The 18,102-nt window shown below is 39.2% G+C and overlaps 1 protein-coding gene across 3 annotated transcripts in view; it reads left to right on the forward strand.

The window, feature by feature from the left end:
* The first annotated feature begins 14,909 nt into the window (after positions 1 to 14,909).
* SPHKAP (SPHK1 interactor, AKAP domain containing) overlaps positions 14,910 to 18,102 on the forward strand; it is a 282,064-nt gene continuing 278,871 nt past the window's right edge. For 2 of the 3 annotated variants that reach the window (XM_089681534.1, XM_089681536.1), the window contains exon 1: positions 14,924 to 15,007. In XM_089681534.1, the coding sequence (XP_089537660.1) occupies positions 14,985 to 15,007 (23 nt within the window). In that variant the 5' untranslated portion in view covers positions 14,924 to 14,984. Of the gene's footprint in view, positions 15,008 to 18,102 lie in introns of all 3 variants that reach the window. The other variant, XM_089681535.1, reaches the window with a different exon arrangement.

The following is an 18,102-nucleotide window of genomic DNA, read 5'->3' on the forward strand; positions in this document are numbered from 1 at the left end:
TGAAATCTGTGCCAAGTAAATATTGTCTAAATACAAGAAAAGAACAATGTCGATTATAGATATGTATTTTGGTCCCCCTTGTGTATATCTTTCAGATCTGTGCAATAATTAAGCCTTAAAAACTCCTATACTTTACCGCTTAACAAGAGTTTCCTATAATGCAGACTAGTCACTGCTGCTCTCTCTATTTGTGCAGGATGACTGGTCTTCTCCCCCTCCTGTTTTCTGCAGGCAGCATGTAATGGGTGGACCTGCTGGGTCCTAATCACAGGCCTTATCTCTACACAAACTGTGCAAGATGACAATGATGACACCAATGTGTTTGCAAAGGTATTTGGGGCACAGAAAGTAGATTTTTATCCATTTTGGCTGTAATGAATGTATTTCAATTAGAGTTTTCATGCCCAGAGTTCAGCTTTAATAGTGATTTTATGTTCCTATGTGTATATTTTTATGGATTTGTAGATGTAGATTGTTGATTTTTTTGTGTGTGTGTGTTGGTGGTGGTAGGTCCACTTTATGAAAAAATCTGGGTTCTAAACTGACACCTGATGAGTCTCCTCTGTGTTGCATCTAGAGATTAGGGACAGTGCATCCTCATTCTCCTCTTCCCATAATTACTTATACAGCACCACTGAGAGCAAACCTGGAAGTGCTTAGAACTGCACACCTATAAATTCAATCAATACAGAGATCAATGATCAGGTGCTACCTGATTCTCATCTAGTCGTTGGAAAACCTGCTTTCCATATTGAAATAAAGAAGAAGGCAAAGCTGGCCAGGAGAGGAATGCCACCCAGAGCTATGGCTGGAGATTCCCAGGCAGTGAGGTGGTAAAACTTATTAAATATTACAAGGGTACTCAGAGGGAGCACAATGTGGGCAGTTTTGTATTACTGTTTCAAAAGCAGTCAACAATGATAGCCTTTTAGTACACGTTTCTTTTAAAACCCAATATATTTTCAGATTTTGATCACATACATTCCAGGCTTCATCCTCTTTTCCTGTCCAGCAGGGTGTTTTTCTGAGACTCTCTTTGTACTTAGTGAGAGAATATCTGAAGTGTTCCTCTCCTAAGGGGTAAGTTTCTTGGTTCAGTAGCCATCACTCCTCCAATGTGCACTGAGGACACCCACCATTCCCTGCCAGTGTTCAGCTGCTGACCCGATGCTCACTCAGTGAAAATGCGGCTGCTGATTCTACAGAACGACAGATTGATACCAAACAATTATTTATCTGCATTGTCAGGAAACATTTGCAAAAGTTGAAGATGTACTCAGCATCCCTCAGGACGGTCAGGAAATTATATAGTGCAAGTGGGAGAGGAATGAAAGATAAATCCATCCAAAATTGATCGGTGGCTATAGATGGGTTTAACCACCCACTAACTAGTTATGTCTCTCAGGCTCCATTGTGGAAATAAACTGTTGGAATTTCCAGCTTCGTAGTCAGTCTGCACACATCACAAAGCAAATATTTTTTCAGGAGTTCCCTGCTCCTCTTGCGTTTCCTGCTTATTATAGCAGAGCAATTTAGAAAGGTGAGAAAAATTCAACACTTTCACCCACCAGAATGCATCCAAAATGAACATTACATATATTAATATTGAAAAAAATTCTAAACCCAACATATCATAAGAGGTTCTTCTCCTGGGTCCCCCAATATAATTAATATATAGCATTCCTATCACAGGCTTTCCCATTTGGCCCATTTTGTCTTAGGCTGGCAGCACAGTGGTTAACTGATGAGCACTTTCACCTAGCAGCACTAGGGTCATTGGTTTGAATCCCAACCATGGCACAACCTGCCTGGAGTTTGCATGTTCTCCCTGTGTCTGCATGAGTGTCCTTTGGGTACTCCGGTTTCCTCCCACACTCCAAAGACATGCTGGTAGGTTAATTGGCTCCTGTCTAAATTGGCCCTAGTGTGTGTATGTATGAATATGAGTTAGGGACCTTAGATAGTACGCTTCTTAAGGGTTAGGGACTGATGTACAATATATATACTGAATGTACAATATATGTAAAGCACCTAATAAATTGACAGTGCTATATAAGTAACTAAAATAAATAAATAATAGGCCCATTGTAAAATTTCTCATGCTGCCTTTTTCACATGACGCCCATTCAGTAATGAAGATCCAAATCTGCAAGTACTAAATAACCCATTTATACATTTTCTTTGTACTTCAGTTTAAAAACCAATACATAGGGTGTTTAAGTTGAATTTTTATTGGTTTGAAAACTTAAAGGGATTCCAAAGACTTGCATCTATAATAATTTAAAGTGTAGATCAAAATTTAAAAAAAGAAAGAAAATCCCATTTAGTATATGTCTGCAATAAAGGCACGATTCTTCAAGTATGGAACAATGCATGTTGATCTTGCCAGCTACTGATGTATTGTTAACTGATGAGTCTGCCTCTTTTCCACTGAAAACACAAGCAGTGTGGTCATCCCTGACAGACTGCAGAACACCTCCCTGTTATGTGATGAGGAGAGGAGGCACCTACCATGGGCACAAGTTGGCCAGCAATGGTACAGATTTCCTTGAAAGTAGAACTGTGGCCAATCTATGATCAATCAAATACTTATATATTCTTAACTATAAATAAATCTGACTAGCAATAAAAGTGCTTTAAAACAAGCTGTTGTAAACTTGCAGCTCTTGTAGTTGCAGCTACTGTGGATTAATTCTCTCAAAATTCAAACAAAAACACCACAAATGATTGAACACCTACTAAGGCTACCAAATATCTTTAGTAATATTAGACATATCAAATAATAAGAGAGCCAGTGGAATGAACCCAACCCCTGGGGTCAATAGCTCTTCCCACCCTCCCCACCTCCCAACCAAAACCCCTCAACACACTCCCCTATCTAATAACCCACCCTCCACCCACTACCCACCATTCTTGGGTTGTTTATTGAACACATTTCTGCCTGCTGTCTGGACCAATCCTTTGCTTGTTTGCTGATAGTGTCTCTGCCTGAACTGACTCATCTGCAAGTCTGACTGACTATGTTCCTGTGAGACACCAACCCCAGCCATCCCCTGTGGACAACAGCACTCCAGCAATCATAGGAACTCTTTTGTTCTTCTTTTCTTTAGCTTCCCGTACTTCCTGGCCAGTGAACATGGCATTTTTAGTGCCAGCTACCTACCAGTAGGCTAGGCTTGCTTGGCTTATAAAAACTGGGCCCCGCTATAGGTGATGATACACTATGCTATATTCCCTGACCACTCATATAGAGGCAACCTATATAGTACATTGGTTTTAAAACAACTGGTTAATTTGTATGATACACAAGATACAATGTCCAATACATAATCAGTCCAAACACATGTGATATCGCCATACTCGGGAAGCATAGTAGAATGTGTGGGTTTGAAAATCTAAGTATGCCCATACTGTGGATGAAAATAAACAAATTTGTGTAAAAATCATTTTCAGTTACTTTCTGCATTTTCCAAAAACTTGTAGCAAAAAAAAATGAAGTCTTCTAAAGATTCACCATGCCTCTTAAAAAAATAACTTGGGATGTTTACTCTACAAATGTGGTCATTTTGTGGATGTTTCTGCTGTCCTGGTGCTCCAGAATTTGATGCGTAATATAGGCATATGCTCCTAGAACTCTTGAAGGTGCTCCTTGGAATATTAGCCCCTCTATGCATCTAGGTTGTTAAAAAGTCTACACGTGTGGTATCCCCATGCTTGGGAAGCATAGCAGAATGTGTTTTGGCTTGTAATTGTAAGTATGCCTATGCAGTGTGTGAGAAATACATTCTTACCATAACAACTTTGTAAAAAAAACTATTTATTTAATTTCTTCATTTAAAAAAAGTGTGACAAAAAATTGCATGTAATGTCTCTAAATACCTTTAGACTTTTGATTTTCCAAAAAGGGGTCATTTGGGGGCTATATTAGGGCTTCAGGATATGAGATAGGCATCCAATACATCAGGATTGATCCTTTTTCAAATATACTGTATATTCCATAGTTTGTAGACTTGATAACTTTCACACAGACTAAATAATAAACATTGATTTGGGTTATTTTTTTTTTTTACCAAAGAAATATAGCAGGATACATTTTAACTTGAATATATGAAGAATGATTATTTCTTTCCAACATTTTCTATCAGAAACTAAAAAAAACTGGAGGTAATTTTTTAAAAAATTTCGATCTTTTATTTTTTCTTTTATATAGTAAAAAAACCCCAGTGAATTAAAAGCTACCAAAAGAAAGTTCTATGTGTCTCAAAAATGATATAAAATTTATAGGTACAGTGTTGCATGACTAATAAGTAATTGTCAATTGTCATTCAAAGTGTGACCGCTGAAATCTGAAAAATGGCCTGGATTGTAAGAGAGTGGAACAGTCCGGTCTTTATGTGCTTAAAAAATCTCACTGGAATATGAATACATATATATATTTTTATACAGTAGGTGCAGCGCTAAAATATCAAAGTTGTACGTAAAGTGATAATAAATATTGAAGGAATCACAAGTGGCAAACTGCAAATAAGGTGCAAATAATCACAATAATGTGCTGATAAAGTGACAATTGTGAGCACACAATGGTGCTTGATGAATCTATGTATCAATTAATATTGCACAAGTGTCCACAGATAATAAATGGTGACGATCCGAATTGGTCTCAGGTAAGTGCTCCAAACAAGTAATCATCCAGGTGGTGTGCCGTGAATATGTTAAGATTACTCACTCACCAGATGCGCAATCAAAGTACACATTTGTATATTTAATATCAGCCGGAGGTCCCCTTAAGGATATGTACAGCCAGGTCTGGTCAGAAAACCTCACTTCCCCTGGGTCATCTGCCGCCACTCAGCCGTCCTCCAGAATGGGCTCTGTGATGGTATTGGCTCATATAGAGCCAGAAAGAAGGATGCCCATAGTGTAGTATGTTTTTAAATGGTACTCATTTATTCCAAACAAATAAGCATAAAAAACACATAGCACACTGACCATATGAGATTCCAAAAGATGGCCGCCGGACCTCCTCGTGGTCCCGGCGGCGTGACGCCACTGCGTACAGCTCCTCCATGACGCGTTTCGTGCTAAACACGTATTCATAAGGGGTGTGCTCGTCACAGCTGTGGTGGCAACTGCCCACACAAAAGTCTCTAATGGTTGAAATACATGCTTCAAAAATGTATCAATTTTCTTTTCCTATCAGTTCTTCTATTGGAATAATCAGTTGACAGCTTGCAACACAATCGATCCCTACGCTACACCTGGGGGGTAGGAATTTGATTTATATTTTAAAGATATGATCATAATTTATCATTCGTATTTCTGTTTCCACCATGCAACCAATAATAATAGTAAAAACAGTAATCCAATACCATTTATGATCAAATCACCTCAGTGCTGCTGATTGATGCAATTTTTTGCCTTGACCAATCAACTCAGTATGATTGACTCCAATCTAAATTGAGTCTAAATCATTTGGAAGGGAAGGTATTGCTATTCAATCAGTTTCCGATGTGATTGTTTTGATAGAATCAAACATCAAAGTGTGTATGGCCACCATAAGACTCTTGCAAACTGTGTACCTGGCTCTGTTATGAGATATTGTGTGATAGCAGCTTTGGACAAGTAAGAACTGCTGTTATTGGGGGATCAGGACACAGAAAGGTAAGTGGGACATGAGAAGGCCTGACAATTATTTTTTTCTTGATATTCTTGAAATCAGAAAACAGTTTTTATGCTACAAATAGATGCATTTATTGTAGATCCTCATTACAGAAGTGGTCTACAGACACCAAATGCCTGCTTGTGAAGTATGTATGGGTATGAGTGTGTGAGTGTTTGCTATATATAGTGTGCACAAATCATCTGCTATTAGATCAATATGGTTACAAGTGCAGGAACAGTAAATGAAACTGTCAGTTTGACAGACAGGTCCTGCTTTTGCATATTGCAGGAAGGTCAAGATTGTTACATATTTCATTTTATAAATACATTTTATTTACAGTATGTTTTTATATTGTAGTTTATACATGCTTTTAATATAGTCAATTTCAGCACCAAGTATAATAAAAAAAAATAGTTAACCTTAATTAATCCTAATTAAGACTAAGAAAAAGAAATTAGTCAGACTTTACCCGTACTGACAAGACCATGGATATATTTCTAAATTTACATCATGCAATTAATCTTTAAACTTCAGTATGGAACAAAATGATCCTAAAAACCACTGTAAAATACCGTACATCAAGTGTTTTTTTTTTTGGCCATAATATATATATGAATTTTTGGTGAGAGTATTTATGGGAGAGTGTCCACAATCTATAGTCAGGTAGCCTATATCCTCCATAAGAAGTGCTTTTATGTGCAATTTAACTAAATGTGAATAATTGTATTCCAATACAATATAAATATGTTCTAATGCTGATCTGTTTTTTATTGTTTGCTGTTTGTAATTAGTAATAAGTTGTTTTGTGCTACCTCTTTGTTTTAGTCTTCTGTTTGTCCTGAAGAAGCTATTTGAGAAACACATTGATGGATTGAGGATCCATCGTCACAAGGCCATTTGTTATTAAGTATACAGACTGTCAACATTCAAGTATACAGTAGGTCTAAATTGTGGATGCTAACTAGCAGTAACTTCTATTAATAAGTGATATAGTTGATGTATGGTAGCTTAGAGTGGTTTTAGGGATCAATTTGATCCATATTGAATTTTAAAGAAGAATTACTTATAATAAAGCTTTTATTTTACATTTTTAAATATATGTGTGGTTTCTTCTGTACCAGTAACATCTTTTTCTTAGCTTAATTAGTCCTAATTAACAGTTTTGAAACCCCCTTCCAACTGTGGTTTATTTTTAGACATATTTGATTAATTGCATGCAGACTTTTTTTTTTTCATTAATTTATTTACGTTTGTTTTCTTTTGTAGTGCTGCATTTGACCCATTCATAAGGACAATAAAATTATACATCTGGTACAGAGCATTACAAAGCTATTTAGAAATGAAATGGAGTGTTTTTTTAAATGTTATGGCATTTTAAAAAGCCTCTATTTCTTTTGTAAATAACTTTACAGTGCTTTTTACCAAAAATATAATTTTGATGTTATAAATGGGACAAACATAAGGATAAAAATGTAGCACGTGTTCCCTATGTGATTCCTTTGTTTTGCTGTGTGGTGCAATTTTGCAGTCCCTTTATTGCATGGGCTGAAATTGCACTGAAATGCAGAGAAAGTACTACTTTTAAATACTTTGCTGCACCAAATTGCATGGTACTGCGGTACTAAATGAACAATGCTGCTGTCCAAATGTGCCCCCTGTGCTCCTTCATCCAGAGTGTAGGCACTCTAATATAGAAGATGTGTTACTGGCCAGGTCACCAGGTAAAAACCAAGGAAAAAAAGCCAAAAAATTTAAAACTAATGTAGCCACCACATCTAAGGATTGGTAAGCTGCAATGTATAAAATTATTGGTTTTCAGTGTAATACTGCTATAAATAGATTTTACAACTTACTATATAACTATTGAGTTTAGGGTACATTTTACTTGGCTACCCTCCCTCAGTGATCTGTTTTGCCTCTGTTTAGTCTTTTGATAACAAGCCATATTCCATGGTTCAAATGCATTGTGGTATCTCCATATGGGTTTAAAGATGAACACACTCAAGAAGTAAAGAAAATGATAACTAATACAAATGTTTAACTCATCCCAGGAACAGGCAGTTAGGGAAGATGTTCCAAATGGGAAAACCTGCTCTTGTGACAATTAAGAGGGAATATTGATTTGGAAAGATCTCTTCTTACTTCCTACTGAGTCTCTGCTTACTGAAACTGAAGAGAAATCTCCAGAGTGGAGAATGTGGTTTTGCTTCAGCCACAAATGTACTGAAAGTAGATCTGTAGACAAGGCATACCTCTGAAGCATCTTTGTTTCTTTAGTTAGTAACTGTAGAGGCTCCAACCCCTGATGCTAGTCTGATAGCATATTCCAACATTAGCAGTTTAAAAAAATACATAAAAGGGAACATATTTATTGTTCAATCTTGCCAAAATCAGGAATGTATTTCCTATAGTAACAAGAAAAAATTGCGTTTTTGTACTGTTAAAAATGTAGTTCCTTCAGTCAACTTCCTTCCTCCAATGGCACATTGGCACTAGATTCATTTTTTTCTAAAATAAAGTTATAACACAAGGGGAAGAATTTGTCATCATTCAGGTGAACGTAGGGCACTGCTATGTTTAGGCATCATGCACATGGGTGATTTGGATCATCTGCCCCGAATCCTCGCATTTTCTGGTGTACCCCAAATGGAGGAATTCCTGTGTAGAATGATTTGATCCTTTCACTTTTATGACTAAGGCTACCTATAGATATTAGACAGTAGTCTGAAGAAATGGGCAATCACTTGGCCACATTCCAATCTGATTGTTTAATGTCTGCACAACCCCCTTTCAATTTACTAACAACTCCTTGGTGTGAGGAACTTGTAGTGGATATCCATTTATCTGATAGTTTGTTGATATACAGGCATTAAAATAATATTGACTCACCCATTGTATCATTCATTGCTGTGTGGAGCCATCATTTCTATAGTCTTTATAGTTTAAAATAAATGCCACCTATTTCGGTGTGTGTAGGGTATTTATTTACCACCTTTGTTACTTTTACTCTCCTAGGCAAGTGTATTATATTGCCTAATGTATTTGGACGCCTGCCTTTACACGCACATGAACTTCAATGGCATCCCAGTCTTAGTCCGTAGGGTTCAATATTAGTTGGCTCACCCTTTGCAGTTATAACAGCTTCTAAACTTCTGGGAAGGCTGTCCACAATGTTTCGAAGTGTGTCTATGGGAATGTTTGACAATTCTTCCAGAAGCACATTTGTGAGGTCAGGCACTGATGTCGGACGAGAAAGCCTGGCTCACAGTCTCCGCTCTAATTCATCCCAAAGGTGTTGTATTGGGTTGAGGCCAGTCAAGTTCCTCCACCCCAAACTCGCTCATCCATGTCTTTATGGACCCTGCTTTGTGCACTGGTGCGCAGTCACCAATCTTTACACTTGGCACAATGCTATCAGAAAAGTACCATTCTCTTGGCAACCACCAAACCCAGACACGTACATTGGACTGCCAGACAGAGAAGCGTGATTTGTCACTCCAGAGAACACATCTCCACTGCTCTAGAGTCCAGTGGTGGCGTGGTTTACACCACTTTGCATTGCACTTGGTGAGGTAAGGCTTGGATGCAGCTGCACGCCCATGAAAACCCATTCCATGAAGCTCTCTATGTGCTGTTGTTTTACTAATCTGAAGGCCACACGAAGTTTGGAGGTCTTTAGCTATTGACTCTGCAAACAGTTAGCGGCTTCTGCGCACTGTGCGCTTCAGCATGCGCTGACCCCGCTCCATCATTTTACGTGGCCTACTACTTTGTGGCTGAGTTGCTGTTGTTCCCAATTGCTTCCACTTTGTTATAATACCACTAACAGTTGACTGTGGAATATTTAGTAGCAAGGAAATTTCATGGATGGACTTATTGGACAGATGGCAACCTATCACGGTACCATGCTTGAATTCACAGAGCTCCTGAGAGCGACCCATTCTTTCACAAATGGTAGAAGCAATCTGCATGCCTAGGTGCTTGATTTTATACACCTATGGCCATGGAGGTGATTGTAACACCTAAAACTAATGATTTGGAGGGGTGTTTCAATACTTTTGGCAGTATAGTGTATATTAGGGACTATTCTGGCTGTCTTCCTTCCCACTTGGTGCCTGTGTATTGGTGGTTGGTGGTTGTCCTTCAGTGCTTCACCCCTGCAATTTGTACATCCTTGGGTCTTGTCCATCAGCATTACATGAACGGCCCCTGATTCTTTTTTAAGGGGATGGCTGGTATGCTTTTTTGTAAGTATGACAGAAGATGACTAATACATGATTGTTTGGTATTGAAAAATGTATTATGGTATGATTTGCTTATTTTTCTTTGTTCTCTCTTGCATCAGTTGCACCCCATGAATCCCTGAAGAAGCCACCCTGTAAAATGTGTTGGGATATTGGCACCTACCTTCATGATTACACTTGGTTATTTACAGTTTATGCTGTATATTGTGATCATATTATGATTCATATTTCAAAATTATCCCATGGAGGTGTGAGGATTTGCTATATTGATTCATTGTTTTTTAATGGTTTTATGGGACATATGTCCCTGACATTTTTTATCATGACTTTGTAATGAAATTTATAATATATTTAATAATCACTTGTGTCATTAGGTTTTCTGAGGGTGAAGTTTCTAGCACTGTAAAAATCCCATTTACTCTTCTTTCTGTTCTATAAATATAATTCAGGGATGTGGTGCTTAGGTTTCCAACTGTACCTATTATCTTACAATTTATTAACAACTGTGCAGTAACAGGCCATCTAAACAGCACATTCAATTAACATCCAACCAGATAGGTCTTTATTCTACATAGATGTGGGTACATCTTTAGGAGATTGTACAAGACTGTAATACATGTGACCAGACAGATAGTTCATACATAAACCTTTCTTCAGTTGATTGTAAAATTTATAATCTGACTATACAGTCTTTTTGGTTTACAATCAACTGTAGCGGGAGGGTCTACCAAATAAATCAAAGACATTGATTATGTAGAGCAGGGGTCTCCAAACTTTTTAAACAGAGGGCCAGTTTACTGTCCTTCAGACTTCAGGGGGTCCAGATTGTGACCAGTGGGAATAGAAATAGTCCTAGGCCCAGAATCAGCGAGACAAATAATGCCTCAGGTGTGGTGTTCAGTTGCATAGTGCTAATGCTCAGTAGGAAGAGGAATAGTGCCCTGTCATTGGTATTACTGGGAGAAATAGTGCCTGTTGGTGTCAGTGGCAGCAATAATGCCCCATCATTGCTATCAGTGGAGAAATAGTGCTCCCCCCCATCACTGCTATCAGTAGGAGGAATAGTGCCCATCACTGCTATAAGTAGGAAGAATAGTGCCCCAGCACTGGTATCAGTAGGAAGAATAGTGCCCCATCACTGGTATCAGTAGGAGGAATAGTGCCCATCGCTGCTATCAGTAGGAAGAATAGTGCCCCATCACTGGTATCAGTAGGAAGAATAGTGCCCCATCACTGGTATCAGTAGGAAGAATAGTGCCCATCGCTGCTATCAGTAGGAAGAATAGTGCCCCATCACTGCTATCAGTAGGAAGAATAGTGCCCCAGCACTGGTATCAGTAGGAAGACTAGTGCCTCATCACTGGTATCAGTAAGAAGACTAGTGCCCCATCACTGCTATCAGTGGAGAAATAGTGCCCCCCCCCCCCATCACTGCTATCAGTAGGAGGAATAGTGCCCATCACTGCTATAAGTAGGAAGAATAGTGCCCCAGCACTGGTATCAGTAGGAAGAATAGTGCCCCATCACTGGTATCAGTAGGAAGAATAGTGCCCATCGCTGCTATCAGTAGGAGGAATAGTGCCCATCACTGCTATAAGTAGGAAGAATAGTGCCCTAGCACTGGTATCAGTAGGAAGAATAGTGCCCCATCACTGGTATCAGTAGGAGGAATAGTGCCCCATCACTGGTATCAGTAGGAAGAATAGTGCCCCAGCACTGGTATCAGTAGGAAGACTAGTGCCTCATCACTGGTATCAGTAAGAAGACTAGTGCCCCATCACTGCTATCAGTAGGAGGATAGTGCTCCATCACTGCTATCGGTAGGAGGAATAGTGCCCCATCACTAGTATCAGTAGGAGGAATAGTGCCCCATCACTAGTATCAGTAGGAGGAATAGTGCCCCATCACTGCTATCAGTGGAAGGACTAGTGCCCCATCATTGGTGTCGGTGGATGGAATAGTGCCCCATCACTGCTACAACTAGGAGGAATAGTGCCCCATCATTGATACCACTGAGAGAAATAGTGCCTGTTTATTGGTGTCAGTTGGAGGAATTATGCCCCACTGTTGGTGTCAGTGTTAGCAATAGTAGCTCAAATCAGTGGGAGGAATAGTGCCCCAAGGGCCAGATAAAGGCTGGCAAAGGGCCACAGTTTGAAGACTACTGATGTAAACTGTAGCAACATATAATTGCCGGTAGTTCTAATGGACAATGTCAAATTAAATTGAGAGGCCTTAACTGAACATAGTCAGAAACATTGATCTGTAAAAACTGAAATGTTCTACATTTTCCACATCTTCAGATGTTCCATCTGGAGATTGTTCCATTGTTTTGATACTACCTGGCATCATCATGCATATATTTGTCCACAAATAACCCTTTCAGCAGGGAAAAAACTGGCCAAACACTTCCACATGGGCTTCAGCTTGTATAAGATCAGTGAGAACAGCAAGCTTTAACAGAGCAGTTGCAGAGCTTTCAGCAAGTTTTGTTGAAGCTTTTGAAGTACCATTCAGCTCCAGTTTGTGAATGCTCTTCCTGCTTTTTTACAGTAGGCTTCCCATTGCGTATGCACGTGAATCTGCTACGCTGTCAGATTGGCCTTACAGCCTCGGGGACGCATTGTGGAAGTTGTGGGTAGGGGGAGGGTGTTGGGGCAAGCTTATGTAATTCTCAGAATTGCCAAAGTGGGAGCAGGTATGGGTTTTTTTTGGGGGGAGGGAATAGTGGTACACTCATTTGAATCACTTTAAGACAGGGAGTGTGTAAAACTAAAGGGGGAAAAAAAGCCTAAAAACAGAAATTTGTATAGACAGTGCATTAAAAGCGGAATTGAAGTTCCGCTGTAACAAACAGTAAGCAGGCAGGCTTTTATTGCAGAAGGGACATGCAATGTCTCTTCTGCAATAAAATGCCCCTACCTACCTGATCGCTGTCTTCTCCAGTGCTGTAAACTGAGCTACAGTACTTATAGCGCCTGGGCTAGTCTCTGTGTGCTGGAATGACCACCTCCTGCATATGCGCAGAAGTGACATCATCCTGCACTGGCCAATGAAGGCGGCTGACGACCAGCACAAAGGAGAGAAGAAGCATCAGCAGGGGGAAAGTATGGAACCCTTGGTCCCAATATGCCCATCCTTCAGTCTCAGTGGATAACATGACATTCCTGTAGTAGCTGCTTTCAGGGAAGGTGATCTGGTTGTACTCTGACATTATAACCCCCTATTTTTCTTTCTTACCTTTCCTTTTTACTGCTTATGGTATTTTACAGGACTTCATTCTTGACCTGGACTTTCTGTCCAGATATACTCCTGCTCACCACTGTTACTAGAATTCCCAGCCTTAATTGATTTTTTTGGGGAGAGGGGTTGTGGATACCTGGGCCCAGCATATGTTACATCATTTGTCACTTTCTCTTGTACAATGCTTCTCTTGAGCCACTGTGCACAATGGATGTTTAGCCCTGGTGCATGAGGCTCCAGCATTCACACCTGCGTTCTGGACATGTGTCTGGCCATACATGAATTGAAATTCAACCAATCAGCAGGGACTGACTGAATTTCATTCCATGTGTGAGCAGGCTGGTTGTACAAAATGCGATCTACTGATCATTTTATGTACAACCAACCTGTTGGATTTTCCCTATTCAATGAAAACTGCTACATCCTGCAGTGGTGATCAGTGTATTCTGATGGTGGGAAAGTCTTCCTGCTATCGAAACACAATACACCAGAGGGGAAGAGTCCCCCATGTACCTCAAGTGTGTCGATGGGGGAATCAAGTTTTGTTTTTTTTTTCTTTTGTTCAACCCACTAATTGAACAAAAAAGATGTATCCATGGCCTGCTTTAAAGTATAAAGCTGACCATAGATGGATCGTAATTTGTTCTGCTCAGCAGGGACTGGCTGAATTTTGATCCATCTATGGACGTTCCAATCAGCTGTGGTGCTGTTCAGTGTATTCTGACAGCAGAGTAATCCCACTGTCAGAAAACAGCGAGGAGGATTCTTTCATCCATCTCGATTGTGTGGATTAGGGAATCTGTTCTTGTTTTTTATCAGCCGACTATCTGATAAAAAAAAAAAAAACATCCATCAATGGCTAGCTTTAGTTGTTACTTCAGCCTACACCCGTCCTTCCCCCTCTGCCAGCACCTAAATACCTAAGCCTCATGGAGTGAGTCTAAAGTTGGGTACACACTATGAAAAAATCAGCTGGTTATCCAATTTTCCAAAAAGGTGTGTACCATGACATAGGCAAATGTTTTTTTGGACTCATGCATACTGGGCATTTTTACAGCGGCTGTTTTTGTCTTCTTGCATTTTTTCTACAGCCAGTAAACTCCCCAGTATGTTATCCTATGTGTCCATGCACACATTGATTTTAATCAGCGTTTTTTTGCCTGGAAAAAACCTCCATAACTAGTGAGTTTTTAGCTGTAACAATGCTCTAATGCAGGTAAATGCAGCAAACCAGTGTTTTTGAGTGTTTTTTGAGCCAACTTTTTGTGTGTGTATCAGACTCCGATCCATTATGCTCAATCCGCAGATCCTATCCATCCTGCGGGGATCGTCGGCTTTCTTCACAACTTACCTTTCTTGGAGCGGGTCATGTAAATGTAAATTGACTGCGCTATATAAGGACCTTTAATAAATACTTCTGTTATCTGTTTAGCAAAACTCACAAACTATTCAGACTGGAATGACTGCACGTGTGCTCATATTAATAAGTGTGTGGCCAACATTAGATGAATAGTTGAGGATTTATATTAGCTGGCCAAAAATTCTCAGCCTGGATAATAATTAATAAGGATGCTAATAGCTGTCATTTGATTTCAGCACCCTGCCAACAAGCCGACCCATAGCTTCTTCCCTGCATTCCTGGCATAGATAGTGGAGAGAGGGTTAATGAGAACTGCCTTCTCCCATCGTGTGCTGTGACTCATCGGTGTGTAGATGGAAGGAGTGGCCGTTCTCCTGTATGTGATGAGGAATATTCGGAGCTCTATCATTAGACTGGAGTCAGTGAGCTCTGCGCTGTACATTGCTGCCAGTGTGTCCGGGCAGCGCTGCTGAAGATGTGTTCATGTGCATCCCACAGGTAAGACCTCTCTGCAAAGGATCTGAACCTACCACACTGCTATCTACACAACCAGAGGAATTTCTTACACTGAATTAGTTTTAGAACTTAGTATTTTTGGGACTGTTCTGGTTAATTCTGCCAGGATGAACGAACGCACAGAGAGGATCCTGATGTGGGCAGGTTACATGCATGGCTAAGGATTTGCAAAACATCCCTCTCTGTTTATTTTAACTACTTGAATATGAAAACCTTAGGGATTACAACAATGACATTCCCAAAATATTCTCCACCAGCACCTTCACATAGCAAGTGTGTTCCTGCAAGAGCCAGTTATGTGATGTGTATGAGAAAAGGCTTGTGGAATAGCAGCAGGAAAAGTACAAATGTTATTTTGACTCTATTTTACAAGTCTGTGGTCCTCATTGTGGTACATGGGACTGCATTCTAGTATAGGTCCATCTTTTGACAGTGTCCTTCTCCCCAGAGTCTGGGATTGATGGGGGCTTTGTATTCTGGAGTTGATAATATTCTAGATGCTAAAAGTGGCTTTTATCAGTTGTAGTTTTGGTGATCCTGGGTTTAAAACATTTTGGATGTGGTCAGGGATTTGACACATGTGAGTGCCAGGACTGTGAAGCCAGGGGCACCATTTGTTTTGGACACCACAGCCCCATTTTTGCTAAGTTCCAGTAGTCAGTAGTGGAAACCTTGATTTGTCAATGTCTGCCTTCTAGATTAAAAATGTCAAGCTTTCATGTATCTATCGATTTAAAAGATCTTGGTTTTACTTTGAATGGAGGTGGCTGGGGCATATAACTGTGAGCTCCATCTTCATGCTTGGCAGATTTAGCTTAGCTTTAAAACAAACCTTTAATAAACCTTGCCCATTTAAAATTCAGCATACAGTAGGAAAAATATATAAGCAGAAGTTAGTTTTTTTTTAAACAGTAACTAGGATCATTGAAAATCTCCAATATCCTGTAAAAGTGGTGGTGCCCTCCCAACTCCCAAGCCTTTTTTTTGTCCTTTGTGATAGGATACCAAATAGGAGGAGAGTGGGGGTAAGAAGGGGAAGCCAAGGGTTGACTTTATAAGAAAGTCAATATTTGCATATCATTGTAGCTGTCTGATTCTTTGAAACTACTGATTCTAACTGGTTTTCACTGAAGATAATATCTGCTTATGCATTTTAATCATATCATATGTTGGTTTGTATTGTCCAAGATTATAACAAGTGTGTGTCAGTATCAGTATTCCTTCTTATTGAAGCTTAGAAGTGGCTGTGCTTTTAAATGTGGATATAGCCCTGGCTTTGTAAAATGGGGAAGTAGTGGGGATTTTACTGTGTTAAACCATTCTATCTGAATGCTGTATGTAATAGGTATAGGTTCCTGCACTTGAGGAGCCTATATATGGCTGGAACTTTTTCAGTTTGTGTTTTAAATTGGTCTTTCTTCCCTAGCTTGTGTATGTGATTGGGAATTAGGAAAAGAATGTCAGTTGGTAAGAGGCTCTTTAATCATCATGTATATGTGCTCGGGGAGTTAAAGATGCCTGGGTACCTGAGAGGATGTGTGGTTGGACAGACTTGATTTCACATATGTTTTTTATTTCCATCATTTATTATGGAATGTTTTATTATAGTACTGTTCTACTCTCCTGCTTGCACTCCACCTGTCAATATTCCCTCTGCCAAGTAATGGAGAAGTCATTAATCAAGCTGTGCTTTGCATGCAGAATTCAAGCATAAGCTCTTGTGACAGGATGTTCTCATTAATTCAGAAGGCTTTTTCCAAAGCTGCAGGTCTACCTAAGCATTCTTCTCTATTTTGGAATGTGTATGTATTGAAATCTGATCAAATCTAACCTCTTCCAATTCTGTCATCCAGTAGCTGTCCTCATAAAATGTGTATGGGTATTATTGCATGCAAACAAATATCAAACACCTCCACCAAATATTCAGTCTGTCTACATTTGTCCCTAGAGCTCTGGGTTGCGTTGGCAAAGCGTGAAATGTGATTATATACCCAAAGGTAGCAGAGTCTGAAGGACGGATGAAAGAAATAGATGAATGTTCCATGAATCATTTATCCCGGGAGCTGAGAGCAAAATATAAATAACTCTTTTTCATCTCCTTTCTTTGCTTTGAAAAGTATTCCTTTGTACAGCAATCAAATATTTCCTTCCACCTGTTTACTTACTTTTTATAATACTTGATGCAATTCATATCTCCTGTCTCTGCCTCCTACAATACTCATTGGTACTATTACTCTACTCACCTATATATTCACCTTGTTGCCCCCATAGCAAAGAAGGGTTTCACTGAAAACATGATTGGAGCTGTTCATCACTGGACATGCAAATATCTTAAAGTGACCCAGACACAGCAAAGGCAGCCATTTTGTTGGCTGAAAACATGACTCCACTGTTGGACAAAGATTTTTTTTTACAAAATTAATTCTGAGGGTCTTGTGGTAAATTCAAATATATATATATATATATATATATATATATATATATATATATAGTAAAAATAGTTTACATTAAAGCACATGGAAAGCTATTTTTTTAAAAATAAGGTTTAGTTTAAATTTTTGTAATGAAGTACAGTATGTCCCTTGTCCTGGAGGGTGATGGTTCCTGTGAAAAAATGTCTTTCTAGTGATGTCAAGTCCAACGTTGTGGTGGTTAATAGCTTTAGGTCTAAAGCTGGCCATAAACTAGTAGATATTTTAATGCATATTCATAAGAACATTTTCAGTACATTTGATGACTTGACAAATGTTGTTCAAAAGTATTTAAAAAAAGGTTGATTTTTAACATTCCGTATTGGAGTGAATGAAAATAAAAAACAAAAACATTCACAGTTAGAAATGTGTCCATTCAAGACCAATTTCCCATGCTGCTCCTTCAAATTTCCTCATCACTCTGGTAAAAACAAATTTTGATTTTTTCACGCTAATATTAGAAAATAAACCAAGCATTCCTAACACAAAAGTTTTCAAATGACATTTTGATAGTGTATGTCCAATTAACATTGAAGTACATTGTAGAGGCTCCTGTTGGTCACCCACCCTCTTCCTCTCCTCCATTGACTTTACTTTCTGTGAATA

This window comes from Staurois parvus, unplaced genomic scaffold (assembly GCF_062004578.1).
Source record: "Staurois parvus isolate SC_StPar_1 unplaced genomic scaffold, SC_StPar_1.0 ptg000270l, whole genome shotgun sequence".
Classification (NCBI taxonomy): Eukaryota; Metazoa; Chordata; class Amphibia; order Anura; family Ranidae; genus Staurois; species Staurois parvus.